General features: G+C 41.2%; 1 protein-coding gene across 1 annotated transcript in view; it reads left to right on the top strand.

The window, feature by feature from the left end:
- The first annotated feature begins 3,518 nt into the window (after positions 1–3,518).
- Positions 3,519–25,280, top strand: part of UBR5 (ubiquitin protein ligase E3 component n-recognin 5) — a 95,643-nt gene continuing 73,881 nt past the window's right edge. The window contains exons 1-5 of the mRNA XM_075495072.1: positions 3,519–3,872; positions 23,349–23,393; positions 23,894–23,975; positions 24,156–24,232; positions 25,035–25,154. Of these exons, the coding sequence (XP_075351187.1) occupies positions 3,811–3,872; positions 23,349–23,393; positions 23,894–23,975; positions 24,156–24,232; positions 25,035–25,154 (386 nt within the window). The 5' untranslated portion in view covers positions 3,519–3,810. The remainder of the gene's footprint in view (positions 3,873–23,348; positions 23,394–23,893; positions 23,976–24,155; positions 24,233–25,034; positions 25,155–25,280) is intronic.

The following is a 25,280-nucleotide window of genomic DNA, read 5'->3' as shown; positions in this document are numbered from 1 at the left end:
AAAGTTCCTGATCTACTGGAACTGGACATTTGTGGAGCAGGAGGCTGGATGAGATGACCTCCAGAGGTTGCTTCCAACCCACGCGCTTCTACCAGTCTGAAAACTTCAGGGAATGCTGACTCTCATCAAAACTCAATTTCAGACACGACAGCAATGATCCCACAGGAGTTATTTTATATGGTATTTCCAAGCTGGCAAAAACTCTCGCAGAGACAAGTATACCAGCAAGGAACTTGTTCTGCTGGTTGGGTGTTGGTATATTTATAGCTGCACCTTCATAAGGAAGCTGCTGCTTTATCAGTAGGCCTGAAAATAGCACCATCTATACACCAAGGAGTTGTGCAACACAGGGAATTAATTTTCTTAGGCCAAGACAGAAGTCCTGTCTTAAAGATACATTTTGTAAAGACAGAAAATCTAGTTCAGTTCTTGATTTTTTTCATGACTTGGTAAATATGAATTTTTAAATACCATTTCAGTATTGGATGTCATCATCCAACAGACTTAGACAATCCAGAGGACTTAGGAAAAGTATTTTATTTTGAAGTTCTTAAAAAACAGAAGTTGTAAGAATGAGCGATTCTACTATCAGAAAGCAATTCTATTTGGAGTCATTTCAGATAAAGGACCATCAAACTCTGTTACCTGTGTGATTATCTTCTAAGAAATCCATCCGTGGACAAGACAGGCATTCAACGCATTACCACTTACTGGTACTCCAAAAGTCAACCAGTAAGCTGCAGCCCTGCATCCTTGTTAGAGAAGTATGGGTGCTTCTGATAGCGCGCTGGAACTTCCACCGTGTTACAAACTCCTGTCAGAATAACAACATAGCCAGCTGAACGCTTGGTTCTGTGTCCTCTCATCTACACTTAAGATTAGTGGCCATTTTAGACAGCAGTATAAACTCTTAGTGTGAACAAAAGCTGACATTTGCACTACTCAAGTTTATTCTGGCTCTAAGTGCAAGTTCCAGTGGAATCAATTTTAATTTTTTTTCATTTTTGCTTATGCTGAGTGTTTGCATTGGCACAGCCATGGCTAAAACTGGGGTTCAGTCATAATGTAAATAAAGCTACAGAAAAGGATTACTTACAAACGCCAACAGCAGACTGCTGAGCCCTAAGAGACATGTGCCCCCTTGGGCTTTTCCAGCTCTTTTCCTGTCTTTTATCTAATAGGTTTCCATAACCCATTAACTTTTAAAGCTTGCATGTGAAGAGTGGAAGGAAGAGAGTAATGGAAATCTCTTCCTTATACCTAGCCCCTAAGAGAACTCCACTGAATGAGTCATGTTATTTGGAAATGTAAACGTTTTGGAGAACTAGGTCTTGATCCTGAGAGCAAACAAGTATCTGGAGCTTCCTAAACCCTACCAAAAATTATTGAAAGCATTCCCAAGGATGCAACAAGACCTAATGCAGGAGTTCGTGGCCCATCTTCCTACAGTTCAATGGGAAAGAGGAATGACTGTCAAAGACAAATATTCAATTTTGTCTAGAAAAAAAATAATCAAATTGAGATGCAAGGTTTTTTAGGTGATTATCAAAATATGCAAGAGATTCTGATAAAATGACTGAGGTCAAGACAGCTTAGAAGAATCTCCCACTGCAACATACAACATAAATGTTTTCAGGAAAAGCACAAAGACCGGTGTTTTAAAAAAAAAAAAAAAAAAGGAAAAAACAGACCAAAACTAACAAACTTTGGTACAATCAAATGCAGAACTAAATAATCAAAAAACTCTTAGCTCTGCTCTAACAGGGAAAAAAAAGGTAAATAATGGATCTACTCATTTTTAAAAGCACAGCTACTGCACCGTCTCAATACCGAACGGAATAAGCCCTATTCCATGCCTTGCGTATTTCCAGAAACCTGTTAGGATTTTCCTTACAGGATAAGCTAAATAACTTATTTGTATTCTTGAATGCATTTGAATATCACTGTCACTTGAGAACAGAACATAAGGGGAAACAGTGTCTGAAAATAAGAAACCTGGAACACATCAACTGAATATTTCTTCTCCTTACCGCATTTCCTCATGTTAATGATAGTTGTATTGAAAAAAAAACTTCACAAACTCCCCAAATCTTTGGGCTGCAAGCAGCTATGTCAGCTGATTCTTGGATTAGCTCCTCTTGGCTGTACTGGAGAAACAGCCAAGGAAGAAAGGGGAATGGAAGATGGGAAGTTGCAAAACTCCTTAGATTTGATAGTAGAGGAAGAAACTGAGATTTCTAGGGTTTATGATTACATGGCCTCAGAAATGAATCGTAACTCACTGAACTAGGTTCTATAATTATTTTGTGCCATTATCACGTGATTGCCAGCATTCCTCACATGCCAAAAAATTCCAAGCTGATTTTATAAATTTTTGGTTTCCTGAAAATAAGTAAGAGCAGGCTGCAAAAGCAGCATATTCCAGTCAAAAAAAAAAAAAAAAAAATCAAAGCTTGGTACAATCCCAGCCAAAGTGTTAGTTTCTATAGAAACAAATGGCTGTTTATTGACTTTGTTACTCAACTTTCAGAAAATTGAGATGTTAATTTGTTAAAAACAGCTCCATTTGCAAGGTATGCTCTCTTGGAACTGTACGGTTAAACCCTGTCCAGAAGGAGGGTGCGCAGCCAGGGTGGCATCGAGTGCTTCATCGGCTTTGGAGACAACTTTTTCTGCTGATATGCCACCAATCTCCCTGAAAAAGGGCGGGTAATGCCGGCTGTTGGAGGGAAGACTGACCGGGCTACTCGCAACTAGGAATTACAAAGCGAGCAGCCGGCTTTGGAGAGCAGGTGATGAAGGGCAGTGGGTTTGAAGCACACCTGCGGCCACGCGTGCACCGGGGCGCGGGGGGGGAAGCCCTGCTGCAGCTCACCACTCGGGACGCCCCGGAGACAGGCACGGCCTCACGCACCCTCTCCCCCACTTCCACCCCCGAAACCACTCCGGCAGGCCGCACCCCGCACCGCTCCCGGCCGAGGGGCCAGCCACAGCCCCCTCCGCGCCGGCCGCAGGGGACCCGGCGGGAGTCAGCGAGCCGAGGCACACGCCACTCACGGGGAACAGCTCGACCCGGGAAGGCGTTCAACGCACTGCAAGGCCGCGGCGCGGCGGGGAAGGCGGGCGGAACGGGCCGGGGCGCTGTGGCCTGTGCCCGGGGAGCACTCCTGGCGCCGCGGCCGGGCCGGCCGCCTCCGAGGCAGCCCGGCCCCCGCCGGCCGAGGGGAAGCGGCGCCGCCCGCCCCGCTCCCGCCGAGGCCCGGCCGCGGGGGGGAGGGGCCCCGTCCGGCGCCTCAGGGAGCCGCGCGCGCACCACCCCGCCCCCGCCCGCCGGCCGGGGAGCCGCTCTCGGGGGCACGTGGTCTTTTACGTCCCTCGCGCATGACGTCACCGCGCACCGCGAGGCCGCCCCGACCAATCGGCGGCGCGCTTAGTGAAGGGGCGCCTCGCGGCGGCGCGCGCGCCAGTCAGCGCGAGGCTTACACCGCGGCCGCGCGCCGCCGCCCCGCCCTCCCCGGCGCGGCGCACGGAGGGAGGGAGAAGGGCCCGCTGGAAGTTAAGATGGCGGCGCGTGTGTGAGTGCGGTGCGGGCTGAGCCTCCTCCCGGCGCCGTTGCGGCGGGCCCCTTCTTCCTCGCGCTCCGCGCCGCGGCGGGTGAGCCGAGGAACTCCGCCGGCGGCCAGGAGCGGCCCCGGGGGAGGGACGGAGGCCGAGCGCCCCCTCCCCCGCCGCCCCCCCGCCCCCATTGTGTGCCCGGCCCCCGCCCGCCCGCCTCCCTCCGCCGGGGGGGCAGCGGCGGCGGCGCGGAACATGACCTCGATCCACTTCGTGGTGCACCCGCTGCCGGGCACCGAGGACCAGCTCAATGACCGGTGAGGGGCAGGCCGTGCGGCGGGGGGCGGAGGGGAGGGGCCGGCCTGGCGGGGCTCGGCCCCCTGTGGGTGAGGGGAGGGGCCGGTGGCGGCCGGCCGGAGCGCGGCGCGGCGGGGGCGCCCCGGGGGAGCGGGCAGCGCCGGCCGCGGGGGACGTCCCGACACCCCCCCCCCCTCCCCCCGCCGCGCCGTGCCGCCGTCCCGCAGCCGCACCGCGGAGCCGCAGGGCCCCGGCGCTTTCCTCTGGCAGGGGCCGGCGGCGAGGAGCGGAGCGGTGCGGGCCGCGCCGCACGCACCCGGCCTCTCCGGGCGGCCGCCGCCGTAAACTTTGCCCCCCGAGGGAGCGGGGGTGGGGGACCGCGACCTTCGCCGCGGGCCCCGCCGCCCCTTCGCGGCCCCGGCGGGGACTCCGGCCTGCCCGGGGGAGTCCCGGCGTCTGCCTGAGGAAGTGGGTTCCCGAGGTCCCCGGGCCGAGAACGTGTCCATGTTAATCAGAGATGGAGCGAGGCAGACAATGCAGATGGGGGATCGCGGTGTGTGTGAGAGAATGATGGGAGCGAGGATAAAGAAGACGTACGCCAGGGATGTTAACACGCGCACGTACTGCCAGTGTGCTCTGCGCTCCCCTGCATACATAGGGTTTTTTTAAATAAGAAAGGAGGCCCGATCTCCAGATTACTGATCGTGTGCGGCTTGGCTGGGATGGGAATGACAGCTAGGACAGAAGCGCAGTCTGCTTGGAAATCTCGTAGCTAACTTTATGTTGGATTGGGGGAGGGAAATTGCAGGCTGGGGAGAAACTAGAATGCTTGGGAGAAAATAAATCCATGAACCAAATTTTCTTTGCTGCTTGATGTGTATTTGACAGCCACACGGAGTGCTGTCTAATATTTCTTCTGTAGCATTTACTAATGGTATGCGTTACAGCTGAAAATTTTACTTGTGCTCATTTATGTAGAAATTCTTAAGAAACATGTAACTATTTGTCTTAATTTCTTATAAATTTATCTGTGAATAAATCAAGATCTTTAATCATCACTGGATAGAAACCTACATATTTTTTACACTATAGATCAATATTATTTAATTTTTATAAATAGTATTTAAATATTCATAAATCTTTAAATTATGGGCTCTTGATTATGCTCTTCTGGTTTTGATCTTACCAGGTTTCAGAGTAGGTCAGGGTCCAGCTCACTTCCACTATTGTTTGTAGGTAGGTCACTGTTCCTAGTCCAGTCTTTGCTGAGATGCCTCTATTAAAACACAGCTGAGGTTTGAGAGCTTATAATATGGAAAATAGGTCATTGTAAAGGTGAAATTTCTGCCAAACTACATCATCCGTGCCCTTAAACGGGGAAAAGAAACTTCTAATGGTAAAATAGGTCTGAAACCTGAAGTGTCTTAGTGTGGAGTGTGTTTTTTTCCCCTTAACCGGATAATACATTTTACAGGATCCTGCTTCCTAGGAGGCCTGTCCATTCCTAAGGGATTGATTTGCTTTCTCCACAGTAATACTTTCAAATTTGGCATACATCATCTTCCTTTAGAGTGACAAACTGAGAGGTGATGCTGTACTAGGAGTTCTTCTGCTTCTTCATTGCACTGTTTTGATTTAGGGTAAGATCTAGGACTTTGAACTTGAAAGGACCCCAGTGGTTTTTCTTTTTCTTTTTTTTTTTTAATGTTGATAGACCCTTAGAAAACATTTAGCATGTAATTATCACACTTTGCTCAGAGTGAGAGAGCTCATCTGTTTTTTCTTTAATGTCACCTGTTTTGTTGACTTATTGATGTTAAATATGATGCCCCTTCACTTTTCATAATGCTTCATAATTTTTTTTAATTTCTTTTTTTTCTCCCTTCTTACCACAGCAGCAGCTCTTACAACTTCTATTTGATACAGGAAGCTTCATAACGTGTGGTAATTAGTATATGGAGAAAGCTGCAGAAGTGCTATTAAGTAGTGACTTGTTCTGAAAAATCAAGTGTCTTCTTGATCTGAGCTGCAAGTCATAAATTTCCACTTCATAAATATAATTTTACTAGAACTGCGGTAGCTGTGTATCAGAACTTGTAATGCAGTGAAATCAGAATGATTCATAAATAGGGTTGAGGCACACACATATGTGCTGGAAATGCCAGTTCAATTTTATCAGTAGCATTGCTGCTTATTACTGTTCTGTCAATATTGATCAGGATCTAGACAGCTTAATAAGTTCTCATATACATGCTCATAGAAATTAGGATCTTGGAACAGCTCGTATCTCTATGATGTTTCTTTCCCCTCTCACACTTCATAGGCTTTTTTGAGTCTGTGCTGCAGACAGTGGTCAGGAGCCCAAGTTAGTTTTTTTCCTCTCTGCATTCTGAATTATAATTGCTTCTCAAAATCTGATTTTGGGACCATAAATCTGCATTGTATGCTTTTGTTTATAGTGTACGTAGAACATGATCAGTTGTATTGCTTTCAGTAATGGATCTGTGTTCTGCATCTAAGGAATAATCACATTTTAAAACACAAGGGATTTATTGGTGCAATCCCTGTGTGTTCAGAATACGTGACAGTTTTGAATTTTTATAATAAAATATTTGATACATTGTGCTTAATAATCAGCGTAGATGTGTAAAGGGGGTGAGGTGTGTTTGGAAAGCATCCTTCTCCTGAAGTATTGCTCTGCTTTTAAGCAGTCTCCAAAATGTGAGGAAGTAGGTTTTTTCAGTTTGGTTTGGTGCAGTTTGTGTCACTGTGTTCTACAGTTTTTATTAGATTTTCTGTGTAATTTGTTATCCCTCTTATTCATGCAGCCACTCAGAGAATGGTAAAACACTTTGAAGAAAAAAGGAAAAAGTAACTGTAGAACCATAAATAATGGGAAGACTCCTGAACATGCCTACTCATCACCTGAAAGTACTTCTTAACTAGTGTTTTTGAAAATGCTAGTTAATATTGTACCTTGATGGTGGTTATTAAACCTCTCTCAAATAAGTTGAAGCACTGTTGGCTTGTTCATGGTGTTCACTCAGATGTCTGGAAGCTAGTTGCACTGAAGAAAGCTCATAGAGGACAAGGTCATACTTAGATTTGCAGTTGTATTAGGTTTCATTTTTTGAAACGGATAGTAGGCTAAACTTTTGTTTAGGATGAACTGAGGTAATTAAGCTTTTTCCGATAAGTTTATTTAGGAATATAGGTAGCTTGGAATTTTTCCCCCAAGCAATTTGTTCTCTGCAAACTGTATATGAAAAGTTTAATGGGAGAAAAATTGGGTATGGCCTGCAGTTTGAGAAACAACTCCATAAAGTATTTGGGATGTGAATAATTAATGACTTTAATCTTTGAAAAAAAGATGCCCAGCTTCTCTTGCAGTGGGTGTTAGATATATTTTGTTGATTATCCACCTGTTTCATGTATGTTTCAGGGTTGGAGACTTTGTGCTTTGTGAAGGAAGTTTGACACACAATTTCATAGATAAGTCAATCTTAGTAAATTCTTCTTAGTATATGTCTTAATTTGATGTTGGGTTAGGAAGTGGGTGTAACCATGACAAATAACCATTTCTTGGCTGTTATGAAAACTCACAGGAGCAGTTTAACTTGCTGTTCTGTAGAATGGGAAGGGGAGTCTTTTACCTTACATGAATGGCTTTCCGTACATGAACTAACCTTCAGGGACAGGATTCGTCTCAAGGCCTTGCCTTTGTTTTTACCTTATACTAAGAAAATTCTTGTCAGCTAAGCCATTTAAGTCCTAGTATAGGGTAAGATGTCATTTTTGAAGTGGTCATCGATGCAATGTTAATGTGCTTTTTTTTCTCTCCCCTTGCAGATGAGATGTAATGAATTTGATTAAATAGAGGGTATTCTGAATTTAAGATGAGTGTTAAGAAGTGGTATGTAGTAAGTTTTCTCACAGTAAGCTCTTTGAAACAAGTAGTGTGAATGAGAAAAGTTCATTCGAAGCTTCAGGGAGTACTTATGTACAGTCAGGTTTGGGGGAGGAAAGGATTGTCTCACTCTTAACGTGAGTTTGTTTTTCCTTTATAATATATTCAATGCCTTTCTCTATTATTCAAATATTACTTACTTTAGGCCATGGCTGAACTGAAAAATTAACTAGTGTACTTTACATTGCCTGCATTGTTTACACCCTCTGATAATTAATTCCTGTGGAAAAAGTACCTATCAAGAACATACCCTTTTAGTCCATGCCTCTGTATGTCATAGGTTATGTACATGAAAACATCATTTCAAGGTAATAGGCAAGTGATCAGTGGATATGTGGGCTGCTACTCTGGCAGATTTTCTTACCCCCTCCTCTGCACTTACTGATGAGCAAATCTGTTAAAAATCCCAAGCAGATGTTGCTGGAAGGAGCTGGAGTAGGGTGTGGTATGATTCTGTGCAGGGAGCCAGCAGGGATGTGGAGCTGGTGTCCTGGCCCCACATGTCTGCGGGAGAGGGAGAGAGAGCTCCTGATAATGCAAGTGTTTGTTTAGCCCTGAACTCCCTCTTCTATGTCCACAGACGTGCTGGGAGAGTACCTGTCCTCTTGTGGAGAGGAAGGCAGCCTGAGCATGAGCTTCCCTGCTGTTACTCGCATGTAATCTGCATTGCTGCTCAAAGTTGGGGGAAAGAAGGGATTGACTGACTTGTTCTTAAATAGAAAACCTGCAAGTTGTGTGCAGCTAATACAGTACTTCTTTTAGCTCCAGTGATTTATTTCGGTACGCTTTAAACTGTTTCCTAATCTACTTTAGCAAAAGTCAAGTTAGCCTGCCTCAAACAGGAATAGATGGTTTAATTACAGGGAAACCATTGCTGATGTAGCACCTTAATTCCCCGAGTTACAGTTGCTTGATGAGACTTTAGTAATGAGAGAAGTGTTGACTTTGGTTTTAGGATTAATTCCTTGAAGGCATAACAAAATTTAAATTTACTTCTTTTAGAAGAAAGTGAGGGAATGGCATGACTATCATGGCATTATTATCATCAGACTCTTAATTGGAAACACTTTTTTAAAAATAAAGTGTTTTAGCTGCATCAAAAGGTTTGCACCACCACTGTGGTTATACAGACCATTATAGGATTCATACATTGAGAAGCAGTGCATTAAGATTTGATCTTATTTCAGTATTGTTATTTAAGGGTGATAATTTGGGAAGTTAAGCATCAGAACTTACACATAAGCATCACTTCATATCTGGTTGAATGTGAAAGGTTGTTTATACACAGGACAATAGTCTAGGCCTTTTTGGACTTTGCTCTTCCAGGGTCCTCTTCTGGTTACAATTGTTTGCTATGCCCCAGACACTGCTTTTTAGAGAGTGTGTATGTAATTGTCTGTGAATGTTCTTGCTGAAACTTTCCTGAGATGTTGTAAGTCAAAGTAATTGCTCTCTTCTGAAGGGGGGAGGTTTATTTTCCCTACTTCTTACCTTGCACTAACTTTTAAGTGTCTGATCCCACAGTAAACTGACTTAATTTGCTAAAATGATGTAAAGCTAACCCTGATAAAGTGAAGTAAATACAGTTTTGTGGATTAGGAAGTTGAACTGGTTTTTCTCCCGGTTGGGTGAGCATCAGAGTAGATGAATAAAAAAAGGGGGGATTTTCAAAAGTGCTGCAGGAGGGAGAGTTGGGAGTGAAGAACGGGGAAGAGGAAGCAGGGTTGAGTTCCTCCCATTTTGAAAGCAGCAAGTTTATTTTGGCTACTGTAATGTGAAACTGTGCTGTGAACGCAATCCGGGCTGAGAGTAGTTGTGACCTGTCACAAGGAATTTAGTAAAATAGTAGTTGGGCACAAATGTTGCCTCTTTTTTCCTTCTCAAATTATCTATGAGATTTGAGCATATTTGTTGTTAGACTAGTGATAAAGTAAGATTAATGGAGTAAGATATTAATAGCCATATTTTAAGGTTGGCAATGCAAGTCAGAGCTGTCAGAAAAGAACTTTTTAAAATTCTAAGAACACTGAGGTATCAGTCAACAACATTTATGTGCTAATTCTTGGTAAAGTTAAAATCTATAATCAATAGCATACTTTTAAGGTAGTTTTGGTATAGTATGTATTTATCAAATGTTCTAGTTGCTACGTAGGATAGTTTGGTAAAAAGATGTTTGTCAAAAATTTGTAATTAAACCATAAAATAGATGTAAAGGGTATGAAACTTTTTTCTTAAACTATCTAAAGTTTAGGTAGATAACTGTTCAGTACACAATTACATTTACGTGAAAAATTACTTAACACTTGAGAAAAACAGCCAAGGATGTACCTAAGCATGGCAAGCTCTGCAATGTGTTGTAGCTGCCTTTTTACAGTTATGGCACAGTTAATTGTTTGTGACTTAAATGAAATAGACGGTAGTATGTATTTGAAAATTACATAAAGAAGGAGAAGGGGTTTCAAGGTAGCTTTTATTGTAGTGATTACGCTAACAGCCATCTAGGTAGTTAAATTTGCAAGATGCTCCCTGTAAAAGCTGCTATTTTGTCTTTCCCTGCATCAACTCAACAGCCACTTATGCAGAAGAAAACCATGTACAAAAACTACTTGTGCTTTTCAGTTGCACAAACTTTTTTTTTTAAGCTTGAATTCAGTAAAGTCCACCAAGGATTTTGCCCTTAGTAAGAACTTCACATAGAAGACTGCAGTAGTTGGCATCTGTATGTGCCCTAGAGAAAACATGGGGACAAGGCCTGGTTGTAGTGGCTAGAGGATTTTAAATTGGGAGGAATGATTAGGAGAAAAAATATTGAAATAAGTGTGCAAATGTAATTTTGAAGGTGCACATGTATTTTGTTCAAAACTGTAAGCCTGTCAGTTTAAATGAGGATGGTCACAGCACTAGTTAGTCCACTACAGCAATAATTATCCAGGTTTCAGATCTTAATTCTTTTATCTTTCTGGCATATACAACTATTTTGACAAACTCTGTGCTCTACTTTTTGAAGTCTTTCTGTGCTTAAAAAAAGCAGTCAACCAACACTGCTTCCTTTTCTCTTACCCTTCCCCTCCCAGGAAAATTAACTATTTTGTTTCAATTTAAAGCGCTTTCTGTTACATTTGAGAGAGAACGTGTACCGCCTCACTGATACAAAGGTATGGAGTTTGCCTATTCTGAACACTTCAAACATACTGTAAAACTGAGTAGGAAGGCGTAAGCTGGGCGCACTGGTTGTCTACATTTATGTAAAACTGTCAGTTTGGTTCCAATTGAGGAGTGATATAACTACTGAATTTGCTATCTCTGAAAATTTTGTCTTCCTCTCACAAGTCTCACTGCTACTGCCAGCACTTGTCAGGGGAATTTCTCATGGTAAATACGCTTCGCCCTGTCTTTCAGCAAATCTTAGCTACTGTGCTGTAAAGTGCAGTGTGTTTTATAGTACCAATCCACGTTGGTACAGAAGAATTTTGAATAGTCGTTTACCACCCTTTTGTAACACCCCAGCATGATTATTTTGTTGCGGTTCTAAAAATGATCTTTACCATAACATTTTATGGTTTGTCTCATTGGCTAGTTTTTGTAATCCCAAGTCTGTTGGTGTTATGCTGTAAGATATCTCTTAGCGATTTCTCAAATTGTTTACATCTACAATGGAAATGAAATGTGTGTTTTCTGTAATTTTGTTTTGGACAGCTTTTCTTGATTAAACTGGTTACTACCTTTTATCAGAAAAGATACCCCAAAATAGCTTTGCTCCCTTACGTTTCTGACTTAATTTTACATTACGGTGTTTTATTGAAGAATGCAGAATAAAGAACTTTGAAAACAGTCACATGATTAGTACTATTTTGGACATTAACTGTGTTGGAAATTCTCACTATTGTTGTTGTTTTATTGCCAGCCATGAGGTCTGCCAATTTTAATTTGTGACAACGGTAGTGTAACTCAACAGATGAAAGTACAAAGGCTGCTGGAGACTTCAGTAATCTTACGAAATTTGTCTTTGGCAGAAAACCCCCCACATTCAAGGAGGTGTGTTTTCTGTTTGCGGTTTTTTGCTTTTTACTCAATGTAATCAGTATTGTGGACGGTTGGGAATATCTGAGTAATCTAGGGCGATTATACCCATGCAGCTGTAGTTTGCCTGTTCATTAGAAAATAGCCCAGAAAGAAACCCTGTCCTCTGTACACAGGGCTTGGTGGTATGACTTTCTGCAGCATGTTTGCCATCATCTCTAGTTAAGCTGGATGATAATGTTTGTCTTTTTTTTATGCTGTGTAGAAGTAGTAATTGACTAGTTTAAGCCAAGCCTGTGTTAAAGTGGCATTTTAAAAATTTGCTTACAGTCTTTCATCATGCTTCATTCTCTATCCTCCATTAGGTTTCCTCAAACTCTCACCTTTTTCACCTTTGGGATAGATTATCTCTTTATATACATTGGTAGTTCTGATACAGTGAGAAGGATCTTGACTGGGATCTCTGGATTCTACTAAAAATTGTAATTTCACTCCATAGTTTCCAGTGTGGAGTCTGGCATTGACTTAATATGGACAAGTGTTTGTGCTACAGTGTTTTTACCAAAAACTTAACTGGAAAATAGATACTTACCCATGTGAATGCAGTTGAATGGGAGCTGTAGGCCTTACTCTGTTGTCATTTGAAGTGACTGCAGTTTGTCACTTCCTTCAATAGGTGTGGTATCATTTTAATTTCTTGTTCATCTTGCAAAATTAGTTTTCTTAAATGTGTGTCTCAGTGTTTATTCTTTCATTTATGGTATGAAGTTTTGCTGTTCTTTATCCAGCCTGAAAATGATCAGAGCTGCATTTTTTTTTTCTCTTTCTAGTAAATATCAAGAAGTGTTCTAAAGAGGATTTATGGCTTTTAATCCATCTTACATTGTTTTTCCTTTTAATATAACTGAGTTATTGTTGTCTGACCTTTAATGAAGATCTCTTTCTTAGGTTGTTGAAACTCTTTTCTTCAGCTTTGACCACACTTAGTACATTAGTAACAGCAGTTTTCCTTCTCTTTTTCCTTTTTCCTTTTTCTCTTTTTAAGGCATTATTTAAGCAATTTGTTAACTTTGGCAAAATGTATCTGTCTCTAGAGCAAGGATTTAAAGGTACTTAATAAAACATTCCAATGATACAAATCGTAGCATCTTGTCGTTGTGGGGCAGATTGGGTAGGCAGAATGTGATCTGGCTAGGATTGCCCTATTCTTGATGGGAGGGCGTGGGGGGATAACAGGCTGTTTGCTGGAATGGTCAAAGCTTTGTGTCTTTCTCTTGTGGTGCAGAATCTGTATCTGGCAAGATTGTTACCTGAAATAGTATGGCCGTAGGCAAAATGTGAAGCAGGAGGTACGCAACGTGCTGCTTCATGAGCTCTTGTAGAGGAACCAAAATACTAGTTACGCTGAGGGGAAGCACCTGGAGTTTTGTGGCAGTGGCACAGACAGATGGAAGAGAGATCTGTTTTTCAGCAATGCAAAAAAGTATTGTGATGAGCAGTGCACCTCAAAAGCTGGGGTTTCTTCTGAGTTATTTCGCCTGCAGTGTGCATCTGACAAAGTGATTTGGCTGCTTGTTTTTCTGGCGTGGTGCTTGCTCTCTACTCCCTGTGCCAGGTCTCATGCCGTTCCTATCTAAATCAAAGATGCAGTGTCTGAGAGGAAGGTTTTGAAGGTGTACGTTTAGTAGAAGACAGTGCAGTGTGAGGGGAGGAGTCCATGGTATTTAAAAGGCAGGTTTTTACAAGTTTGAAAAAGTGACATGCAGATAATACTGTGATATCAGAGTTGTTGTTGGAAGACTTCAAGCCTTGGAATTGGAGGAATTGGCAAGTAAAGGACTGGATATGCTAAATGATCTTTCCCCATTGCTAAAACTAATTCAGCATGTGAATAAGCACACTGGACTTCATTGCAAAGCAATTAGATTTCAGTGTCTTGTTTGTGCTTTGTTTTTAATAAAAACACTTGTACAAAATATACTATTGCTTTTCTCCAGCCAAGACACAAAATATTTAATGTGACAGTTCTTATTTTTTAAAATATTTTTGTAGCATTTGAATGCTGTAATCAAAGGCCATTTTCCAACTTTGCATGTAGTAGTCATGTCTTCCAAAAGCTTAGAGCAAGAATAAAAGGGCAAATGGTGGAGAGATTATGATTTGGGTTCCCACAGTAGCCTCAGCTGGGACCAGAACCTGGCTTTCCTGGCTTTAAGCTGGTGTGCTGGTAAATACACAGCCTCCCTGGGGGCTCGTAATTAACTCTTGAAGGAGCTTTAACAATCTATCACTATTAGACATGAAAAGGTTTTAAGATTTTACAATGACTGGACTTCTATTTTGATAGCAATTTTTTTTAGTGGAATCACTTCAGCAACACTGACAGTAAAAAATGGGATTTTTTTTTTTCCCTTTGTCTAAATGTGGTCTTTTAAGTTTCACTCGTTCTAGTCAAACAAGTGTGCAGCTTCCTAGCTACGTTTTGGTAGCTAGCATTCACATGCTGCTCAACATAGTAATACTGGCTCACGTTATTTCATGTGAGTATTTTTCAAGTATCCTTGAAGACAACAGTGGGGTTCTGAATTCCCATTATCCACATCTTACTGTCGTGGAAGAATATACTTACTGAAATGATGGATAGCTAAATAGCTTACAACTTTCATTGTTTTAAGACTCAGAACTCACACCCAACTGTGTTGGTTGATCCAATTGTTTAGTTTTTAGTGGTCTTCTGGCTGAAGAAATAGACTTCTGCTAAATGTTAAACAGAAATTCTTTGCAGCTACAAGGACTTTGAGCAGTTGAACAGAATCTGGGAACACAGAATTATGACTTGATGCATTCTATACCAGAGAACAGATTTCTGTCTTGTATTGCCTGAATCTGCGACCTATATTTTTGGAAGTCTGCTGTCATAGAATAACATCAGATTGAAGCTGACTCATTCTCCTGTAGTGTATTTTTCTTTTTTCCATAGAAACGCCACTAGGCATTTAGGCAACCTGTAGCTGTAGATCTACTTTACTACCACATCCTCTGGATATTGTGCTAAATAACATATGTAGGTGTGCACTAACTGCTGTGTCCTAGTCCTGTCAGGATCATACCACTTGTGATTTCTTTCTGTTTATTCAGACTTTTCATTACAACTTTTTTCAGAAGAGGGGCCATGCTGTGTCATAGCTACTTTAGGATTAGGTGTTTGCTTATTTAAAAAGTGTGATTAACTTTGTATTCCTCTTGAGCTAGGTTATGGCTGTGCTTTGTACTGTGGGTTTTGTTTGGTTTTTTAATTATTGTTCAGAAGGTGATGTTTTCAGTGTCACTTAAATGATAAATCTGAAGAAAGGGTGTAAGTAGATTTTGAAGTAGAGGAACCACTCAGCCAGCCTAGAAATTCATCATTAGTGGAGGCATCTAGTTCTGGCTAACCTAATGCTGCATTTCACAGGCCCTACAGGTGGCTGTCCCCTGGTCTTGCTAGAGGGGTTCTGTTCCTGCTGGAGAAACAGAGTACTTCCATCTGAATATTTTAGTACCCGTGAACGTTTTTACTCGATGTCTAAGTAATACTTCTCACACACTTCCCTGACTCCTTGGTGTAACTTTTGTTCTAAGCCACCATCCTTACAGGGATTCTATAGCAAAACATGAGCTCCTAGCTTTTCAGTGGCAAAAACTGTCCTTTTGTTGCCATGCCTCCAAGTCAAATGTGTGGAGATCACATCCTGAAAGCAAAAAGCCCTCAGAATCACAGGATGGCTGAGGTTGGAAGGGATCTCTGGAAGTCATCTGGTCCAGCTCCCGTGCTCAAGCAGGGCCAACTAGAGCTGGTTGCCCAGGACCGTATTCAGATGGCTTTTGAATAACTCCCAAGGATGGAGAATCCACAACCTCTCTGAGCAACCTGTGCCAGTGCTCGATCACCCTCACAGTAAAAAAGCGTTCCCTGATGTTCAGACAGAACCTCCTGTGTTTCAGTGTGTGCCCATTGCCTCTGGTCCTGTCACTGGGCACCACTGGAAAGAGCCTGGCTCTGTCCTCTTTACACCCTCCCTTGAGGTGTTTATATATGTTGGTAAGATCCCCCCAGAGCCTTCTCTTCCCCATGCTGAACAATCCCAGCTCTCTCAGCCTTTCCTCATTTGAGAGATGCTCCAGTCCCTTAAACACCTTTGTGGCCCTTTGTTGGACTCTCTCCAGTATGTCCATGTTTCTTTTGTACTGGGGAGCCCAGAACTGGACACAGAACTCCAGGTGTGGCCTCACCAGTGCTGAATAAAGGGAAGGATCGCCTCCCTCAGCCTGCTGGCAATACTTTGTCTAATGCAGCCCAGGATACCATTTGCCGCCTTTGCCACAAGGTATGCTGGCTCATGTTCAACCTGGTGTCCACCAGAACTCCCAGGTCCTTTTCTGCAGAGCTGCTTTCCAGCTGGGCAGTCCCCAGCATGTACTGATGCATGGGATTGTTCCTTCCCAGGTACAGGACTTTGCACTTCCCCTTGTTGAACGTCATGAGGTTGCTGTGCTCTGGATGGCAGCATGACCCTCTGGCATATCCGCCAATCCTCTCAGTTTGGTGTCATCAGCAACCTTGCTGAGGGTACGCTCTGCCCCCTCATCCAGATCATTAATGAAGATGTTGAACAGGACTGGACCTGGTATTGACCCCTGGGGCACACCACTAGTCACTGGCCTCCAACTAGACTTCATGCCACTGATCACCACCCGCTGGGCCCAGCTGTTCAGCCAGTTTTCAGTTCACCTCACTGTCCAGTCATGCATCCATACTTCATGAGCTTCTCTGTGAGGATCTTATGGGAAACAGTGTCAAAAGCCTTACTAAAGTCTAGGTAGACAATATCTACTGCTTTCCCCTCATTCTCCTATACAGTGATATGAAATCTGCCTTGCTTTCTTAAAACTAAAAATAAAATATATGCTTACCCTCTCTGTAGGGTGAAGAAGATGAGTAAGTCATTTTACCTGTCTTTGCAGTATGTGTTTAATTCTGAATATAGACATTGGTGGGTATCCATCTTTAACCTTCTGTTGTCCTTCCCACTATCCTATCTTTGCTAATTTTTCTTGTCCTGCTTTAACCTTGTTGTGGGCTAGCTTATACCTACCTTTAGATATAGGTCATTATCTTTATCAGTGTTGTTATGTCATGAAATATCAATGGTCTGCTGTAAGGGAATTTACTTTCTGCAATCATTGTATTACCTGAAGACTTTTTAGTGATATTGCAGAAAAGTGTTTTCAAGAGATTAATTTGTTTGATGTTTGCCATATTAGCTTTCTACTATAGCTTTTACTGATTCAGCATGATGTGTTACCATTGTTCCAGAGAGAACTATTAAATGGTCAGAACTACCTTTATCAACCAAACCTACAGTCTTACAAAATAGAAAATAAAGTTTGGGAGGCATATTCTGTAAACCCGTGTTGGTTGATACCATGAAACATAAGAATAGTTGTTATAGTCAGACAAGAGGTCCATCTTGTTTTCCTTCTGTTTGTTGCAGTGACCAGTGCTAGATGACAGGAGAAAAGTGTTAGAGTAGGGCAAACATACAGGGATGCTCTTTTCCAGCTTCTAAGAATTTGCAGCTCAGGGATTTCCTGAGCAGTAGATGTTGGTTTAGTATGTAATAATCGAATAGTCCTAATTTATATTTCTTGGAATGGGGAGAGGACATGGTGTAAGCCAAGGTACACCTGATTATTGACTGAGTGGAGCAATGACTTTCTTTGTCATCTTGTTTGTTTCAGTGATCCGTGTTTTGTAGTCTAAGCACCCTGCTGCTGCGTAGTATTGGTTACCTCGGAGGCTGTCATTTTGTACTTGCGCTTAGGATTTTTTTTTTTCTTGTGTGCATTACTTTGTTTTCTGCAGATAATCTTACTGCCTGCTTTTGTGTGGTACTTTAGCATTTTTTTATGGATACCCCTCCCTTACTATCCAGAATGACTTAAAGCACACTTTAATCATATCCCTCCCTCCCCCTTCCCCGGCCCTTTCCTCCTACTCATTGGTGGCAAAGAGGTTTTTCACCTTTATTTCTTCATTTATTCCATTAGGAGAAAGGTGTTTGGTACAGGAACTGTGAAAGGCTGCCTCTTTGGAAACTGCTTTCTGATGTTTGACATGACAATCAGGGGCAGGATCCTTCTGTATGCTGTATTATGGCATGGAAGATAGCTGGATGTGACTGTACATCAATGACAGTGTCCAGTGTCCAAGACATCCTGGGATCAGAAAACAAAGATAACATACTTGCTTAAGCTTCTCATTGGTGCCCGTTTTCTGCATTTCTGAGACTCTGTTTTCATGGCACTGATAGATAGGCACAGGAGTTCATTTGCACGTGATTCAAGATAGGCAAGTGTGAGAGGGCTTTGATCTGGAGGCTGTGCAGCTCTGCTGGGCTAAAACCTGTTAATTGGCCACAGAGCTGCCTTCTTGGGTCTGGCTTGCTGTGCTTGGAGCACTTCAGGGTCTCAACTGAGGGATGGAGATGAAGGTTGTATTTACTTTTGAAGTGTTGATAGGTGTGTTACTCAATCCTGTTTTCCACTGTTTGAGTTGTTTGTTTTCCCCTCTTGGGTATCCGCTTATTGTTAGCTTTCCCTTGGAAAGCATCGTATCAGTTCTTGTATACTTCTTTCTGCTCTGGCGTGAGAGTCTCATAAATTTGTTGGCTCACAGCCTTCATTGACATATTAAGTTGTCTTAAAGAGGCCTGATCACTTAGAAAAATCTACCAGGGCTAAATTTGTTTTATTTTTAATTTCCCTACTCAAAGTTGTTCATCATACCAAGCTGTTGTTTGTTTGTTTTGTGTGTTTTTTTTTTTTTTTTTTTTTTTTTAATGTACCTTTGTTTTTCCTCCTCTGCAACTCTTACCATCACCATGTGGTGCTGAAGTGAGGAAAGCTCTTGTGGTGGGGCCCCTGCTTGATGTTTTAACTTTAAAGTGTACAAATAACTTTTTAAGGCTATAAAAGAGCAGCTTCAGGAAAAATCCAAGAGAACCTTCTGATTATTGTGCCTGGGACTCTTCAGGGTTATTTGCTGAGTACAGAAGGACTTCATTCCTTCTGGAGACATGCAGCATGTGAACATTTTATTTTACATCTCTGTGGTTAAATCCTTTGTTTGGATTGCTTAACTTCAGTGATTTTTACTGTGTGTTCTTTGAAGACCTAGCTGACATTTAAAAATTTAGTCTAAAGTTGCAGAGAAAAATGAAAAATAGCTTGCTTTATATTGTTACAGAAATTAGTCTCTGAGATGGCAGGAATTGGTTTAATACTTATAAATAAATGTGGTAGATGTACTGTTATTTGACCAAAGCTGTAAAATGTCAGACTAGATATTAGCACCTGTAAATACTGTTTCTGTTCAACAGCAAGTAAATTTTTGAGGGGAAGATTATGTAAATCTTGCTACATGAGATTCCTATTTACAATGCACTGTGCTTTTTATGTTACTTGCCTGCTTGAGAAGGTCTTGCGCAGATGTTCACTGAGTGTAGATGATGTAGGTGTGTGGGTTTTTTTCTTTTTCTTTATTTTTGTAACTGTTAGTTTCCTAACACATGAGGAGAAGGATGAGCATACTTTCATTGTACTATTCTAAAACTGTACAGCAGTAAGAAAGTTCTGCTTATGTCTTATGGTTTGTTTGTTGGTCTGTGAACTGTTGCTGGCATGATGGAAATACTTCAGAAGGATGAATATTCCTGCAGGGTGACTGGCAAGGTAGGAGTGCTGCTGACAGACTGCTGCAGGGAACTGAGCATGGTGAACATGTATTATAGAAATCTATAGAGTCTTTAAAAAAAAAATAATTCTTGGGACAGCCTGCCTACTTTAAAACAGAAGATTTTTATTATTAGAAATTGGGTCAAAGCACAAATTGTAAAACAATTTTGCTTATGTGGATTGAAGCACTTGTTTAAATAAAGTTCCTTTAAAATGTACTGAAGTCCAGTTTTTCTATAAAATACTTAGCATTTTGAAATGGAGTTTCTCTGTAGCTCTCTTGCATTTTTGAGCCTAACTTTGGTTTTATAAAGCAAGATGTGGTGGAAGGATGGGTCCTCAGATAAACTTCTCTGGAAATAGAAATGTACTTTGAGAGAAGTAGTATCTTGTGACGAGTAAAAGCCTCACTTATGAAGTCTGAGCTCCTGTAGTCCTGACCTGGAGCCTCTTCGGTTGCTTACTATGAGCATAGCTCCCTATTCTGATCAGTTTGGAGAGGCCACAAATTGTAGCTGCAAAACTTAAAACTGAAGCAATTCCTACCTGGCTTGGACAAACGGTCTTTTTGTTTTCCTCACAACTGTTTTCAGATGAATTTTGATAGGGATATTTAAAGAATGTGTGTCTTAACAGAGGAGCCATCATTACTAAACTTTTTGTCTAAAAGTGTGGCAAGCTAGTGCCTTTTCCCAAAAATCTGTTTGTGAGCAAAATACATGTTGCTTCTAACTTTGTCCTTTGAAATAGTTTTAATTACCTTTAATAAGAATTTTTCAAAGCTTAGCCTGTCCAGGTATTCACGTTGGAGATTCATTTTACCACAGAAAGGTCTCAGTGGAAGTGTTGACCTTCCTTAATGCGAGAATTGATTAAATCATGTCTGCCTGTACCTCTTCCTCCAGTGCACCATCGTTGAAATTATTGAATCGTATTGTTAACATTACCTGATCTCAGATATGCATTTCGTATTTTTCCTTCAGAGGATCGGTAGTACAATACTGTGCATCTGTGCAAGTAGAAAGGCTTAGAGTGCTGCAGGAAATGTTTTTGTGAAATTACTTAGAATTTTTATTTGCACAAACGTATTCTCCGCACAGAATATAAAACGCATCTCTCTGCTCTACTCTTGCTTTTCTGCTGGTTCAGTTTTGTGACTGGTGTTCACGCGAATGCTGGTGGCAGCACAAGGAAGGGGGAGGAGTGGGGATGAGACCAGCACCCCAGCAGGGACGCAGGGCTGGGGAGCCACTCCTTTGTCACTGGGTGGTGGTCTGCGTCAAATTCAAGTCCTTATGGATCTCTAAGGTTACTAGGCAGTACTTGGTAATTTTGCTATTACAGCAGTTGCATACAAGATGGTCGCAGGCTGAGATAGTTTTACTTTTTTTTCTTTTTTCTTTTCTTTCTGTAGGAGAGTTTAGTACTTTCAGCGTCGTCTCTTATATCCTTCTCTGCTCTGTCCCTTAAATGTTGACAGCAGCCTCTTTCCAATAATGTTAGATCTCTTTTGACCTACGCTTGTTGCAGATAGACCTACTCTCTTGAGATTGGTGTTACTAATAAAGTCACTGAGTATGCAAGTCTTAGCTTTCTGTGCATATTTCTTCCCTATCACTTCCTTATTTTTTTTACAAGTAAAAAAGGATTACGATGGTTTTTTACAAATTGAAAAATGTCTATTTCTTTGGTACTGCTCAGGTTTTGTGGCACAAAGCTCAGATAAGGAAGCTTTAAATGTTGCTCATAGACTAGTCTAGTAACCATCTCCAGTAAAGCGCTACTTTATTTGCTGTCAGCTTTTCATATAGGCAGTGCAATGTACTTAAAAGGTAGGCTTTCCTATTCTATAATTATTACTCGTGCTTGCCAAGAGGAGAAATGTTAATGGAAAACTGCTCAAGATTCCTGTGGGAAACTGTTAGGCGATATACTTAAGACATGAAACTTGAGGGACGTTTGACTTGTCATATATTATGCAGCAGATCCCTGCTTGCTTTATAAAACTGTACGGTAAGCTGTGGAGTGTATGCCATTCATCTTCGGGTTTCATTCCACATTCTCCCACAGTAGTTCACTCTTGTGAGATACCTTTCATGCAGATTGCATGTGAAGTTTGTGTTCTCTCTTTCCCTTTTGTGGGATGTCTTCACAGAATCTTACCTTATCTATGTATGTACTCTTGGCCTGTGTGAAGTGGTTGTGGCTGGAAATTGGGAGTGTGAAATTGCCTACTTGCAAACCAGCAGCTTGGCTTCAATAGCAAAAGGCGATTCTAAGCACGTTCACTTCCTTCCTGCTGTCCTTTCACTGTGGTCCTTTCTTCTTGTGCTTGAAAGTTATTTATATCAGTATAAATTATCAGTATAAATTATCTTGTTTCTCAAACAGACTTTTTTTTTCCCCCTACCCTTTTTTTCCCTCAGGAGAAGTGCTTTAGAGTTAAACACTATTGATAACATTAAGACTTGGCTGTTTGGACCTCTCTAATCTGTATTCTTTCTCATACTCTGCGTTTGCATGTAACTGAAGTCTGTTGTCCATAGCAGTCTGTGTGTAGAAACTGAAGTGAAGCAAGTAAAAAGAAAGGGTTTAAAGACACAGATTCAGACAGAGGAAAACAGTGCTGGTGTGCATGTCTTTTTGTTAGGTTTAGAAAGGTGTTGCTGATTCAGAAGGAGATTTGTGGAATGCTAGGATGAACATGGTACCAAAGTTGGGATTTTTTTTTTTCTTAATTAAGAAGACCTTGCATTATTTTTACAGGATTCATCTCAGTTTTGTATCTTAATATAATGCAAATATTCTAACTAAAATTGGAAGCTATTTAGGGACTTTTTCAGATTGCTTGTCATCTTTGAGAAGAAAGGAGTCCAAGTTTTACCTGAAATGCCTACCTGATATTACGAGAGTATCTTCGCTGCCTGGAGAAGATCTTTTCTAAGTGGCCTTAGAAATTACTGTGTTGGTTTCCACTTTTGGACACCAGACCCTCTAAGCAGGAGTGGTCTGTGGGTGGCCCTTTTTTGGGTTCTGATCTTCCATTTGGTGAAGTGCCATGGAAGTGAGATGGAAGTACTTTTGAAAACATTCTTTCCCTTTTACTAAAGGTGATGTTTTACATAACCCTATATATAGTGAATTTTCTCTGGATTGTTTCTTCTACTAGTCAAAGTTTGTTGTTTGTCCGTTTTGACGCTGGCTTTCGTGCATCTGTTTTCCTGTCTCTTCTGTTTTGGGGAACTTACTGTCATATTTTTGGCTCTGACGTGCTGCATACTTGGATTTCCTAGAAGATGATAATCCTGTCTGCTCTGGGATGCTGTATTCAAGTTTATACGAGGAAACACAAGTATATCTACAGTTAATGCTCATTGCTTCATCTGCTTATTTTGTGTGTAAAGTTGTAAATGGTGGTAACAAGGCAGGTGTAGTGCTTTTTCATAGTGACTTGCAAACCCCATAGAAATGCAAGAAAACATGGGTTTGTGGCAAGATAGCAGGTGGAAGGGTAAAACTCTAAAGCAAAAAAACCTCCAAAACAGAAACCTGATTTGAATTGTAACACCATCCAGTTCTTATATAGACTCCCAACACCAAGTAGTATTTATATCAAGCTTCATTAAATGTGATGGTAAGTTGTTCCCATAATGTCATAAATAAGCTGCTTAATGGATGTTGTGTACTGTGGAGGATGTCTTTCAAACAACAGCTTCATTTCTTTTTGTTTCAGATTAAGGGAAGTTTCAGAGAAGCTGAACAAGTATAATTTAAACAGGTAAGGCATATCACATGCTGCTGTAAATCATTTAGGAAAGTGCAATTTTTCTAACAGCAACAAGAAGCAAATGATTGTACTGTAGATATAGCCTTAGAAAGCCTCAATACTACTAATACTAAAGTTCAGAAATGCTTCAGATAATATGAGAACTGTGTTAAGAAGAAAATGTTGGGTTTTCAGTTATGATAAATTATATTATTAAATACTCTACTTATGAAATGACTCCTTAATTTGAAGTATAACCCCTGTTGTTTAATGCTGATCAAATTAAATGAAAACTGTATCACCTTTTAAGGTTTTGTTCTGCATTTTCTGTGCTTAATGACCAAAAATACATCATAGCTGCTTTAACTAATGCACATGTTTAGTCATTCTTGAATGTTTTTGTATCGGTAGGCATCACTGCACATTGTTCCTTCCATATACCACTTGTTTTTTATTTTTTTCAGACTGTAAAAGTTTAAAAATGTTATACATGCTCACTTTTTTTTTTTCAGCCACCCCCCTTTGAATGTATTGGAACAGGCCACTATTAAACAGTGTGTGGTGGGACCAAATCATGCTGCATTTCTTCTTGAGGTAAATTACTTAAATCTGCTCAGATAACAAACTTGAAACCATACAGTTAAAATTAATTCTTCTATCATCAAATTGATCAATATTCTTCAGTAACTGAAGACTTGTTTTTGTTTGTATTTTTTTCTGTAACTTGTCTTACATTTCAATTTTGGACACTTGGTTTTCTTGTTTTAAATATAGGATGGTAGAGTCTGCAGGATTGGTTTTTCAGTTCAACCAGACAGATTGGAATTGGGTAAACCTGATAATAATGATGGGTAAGAAACACTTTTCTTCATATTAAATCATTCTTTTGAACTGGATAAGCAGCTTGGCTGCTTTTTTGGTTTTGTTTTTGTTTGTTTGTTTTTAAACTAGATTGCCTTTGGAATGGGTACTTTGAGTAGATACATAATGGTTATGGTGATGCAGCCAAACAGCCTAGCTTGACAAACTGGTGTAGGAATAAATAGTAGATGTGATTCTAAAAGAAGTGAGACAGGATCTCTTTAACTTCAAGAAACAACCCCCTCCAAAAATAATCCTTATGAAAGAAATGGTGTTAAATTGTTAAGCCTCATGTAGAATCCACTCTGAAAGCGGTCCCATCTGGAGAGTCTCACTTTCTAGACCTGTTGTCTTCAGTCCAGGTAAGTCCCCGTTAATAGGACTATTTAATGGTTCATATTTGAATGTAAACCGCTTCTTAATATTGAAGTAGCATACTCGGGCTCAGGTTTATGGATGGAACACCTGGTGATTACAATTTGTACATATATGCTAACTGAAAACTCAGCACAGTGGCTAACTCAAAATCACTAATTAGCTTAATATGTATTTGCAACTGTGCTATTATGGAATGCTGATGTACATAAGATCTGTTAGGCATGCTTTCCACTTTCTTTTTCCAGTGTACCTCTTAATATACAGTTAGATTAGTTTGGAATATTCCCCAAGGGTGTTGCTTAAGCTGGTATGTTACCAGACTAAGTCCCTGAGAATTTAGACCTGGGATTCCAGGTTTTGTTCTTAACCCATTTGGGATTGTTTTGTGACTGATTTACCATCTTTTACTTTCAGTTCAAAGTTGAGCAGTGGCTCAGGGGCAGGAAGGACATCCAGGCCAGGCAGGACTAGTGACTCCCCATGGTTTCTGTCTGGTTCTGAAACTCTGGGCAGACTGGCAGGCAACACCCTTGGGTAAGTTTTGATAGGATTGAGGCTGCAATCTGTTTGTTCCATATTTGAGTATATGTGTATACACATATATAAATTGTATGCAGTATGTATAAGGGAACGTATAATTACAGCAGTTGTGTAGGTAGG

Source organism: Mycteria americana, chromosome 2, assembly GCF_035582795.1.
Source record: "Mycteria americana isolate JAX WOST 10 ecotype Jacksonville Zoo and Gardens chromosome 2, USCA_MyAme_1.0, whole genome shotgun sequence".
Classification (NCBI taxonomy): domain Eukaryota; kingdom Metazoa; phylum Chordata; class Aves; order Ciconiiformes; family Ciconiidae; genus Mycteria; species Mycteria americana.
The sequence above is the reverse complement of the archived record's forward strand: the minus strand, read 5'-3'. Positions and strand labels throughout refer to the sequence as shown.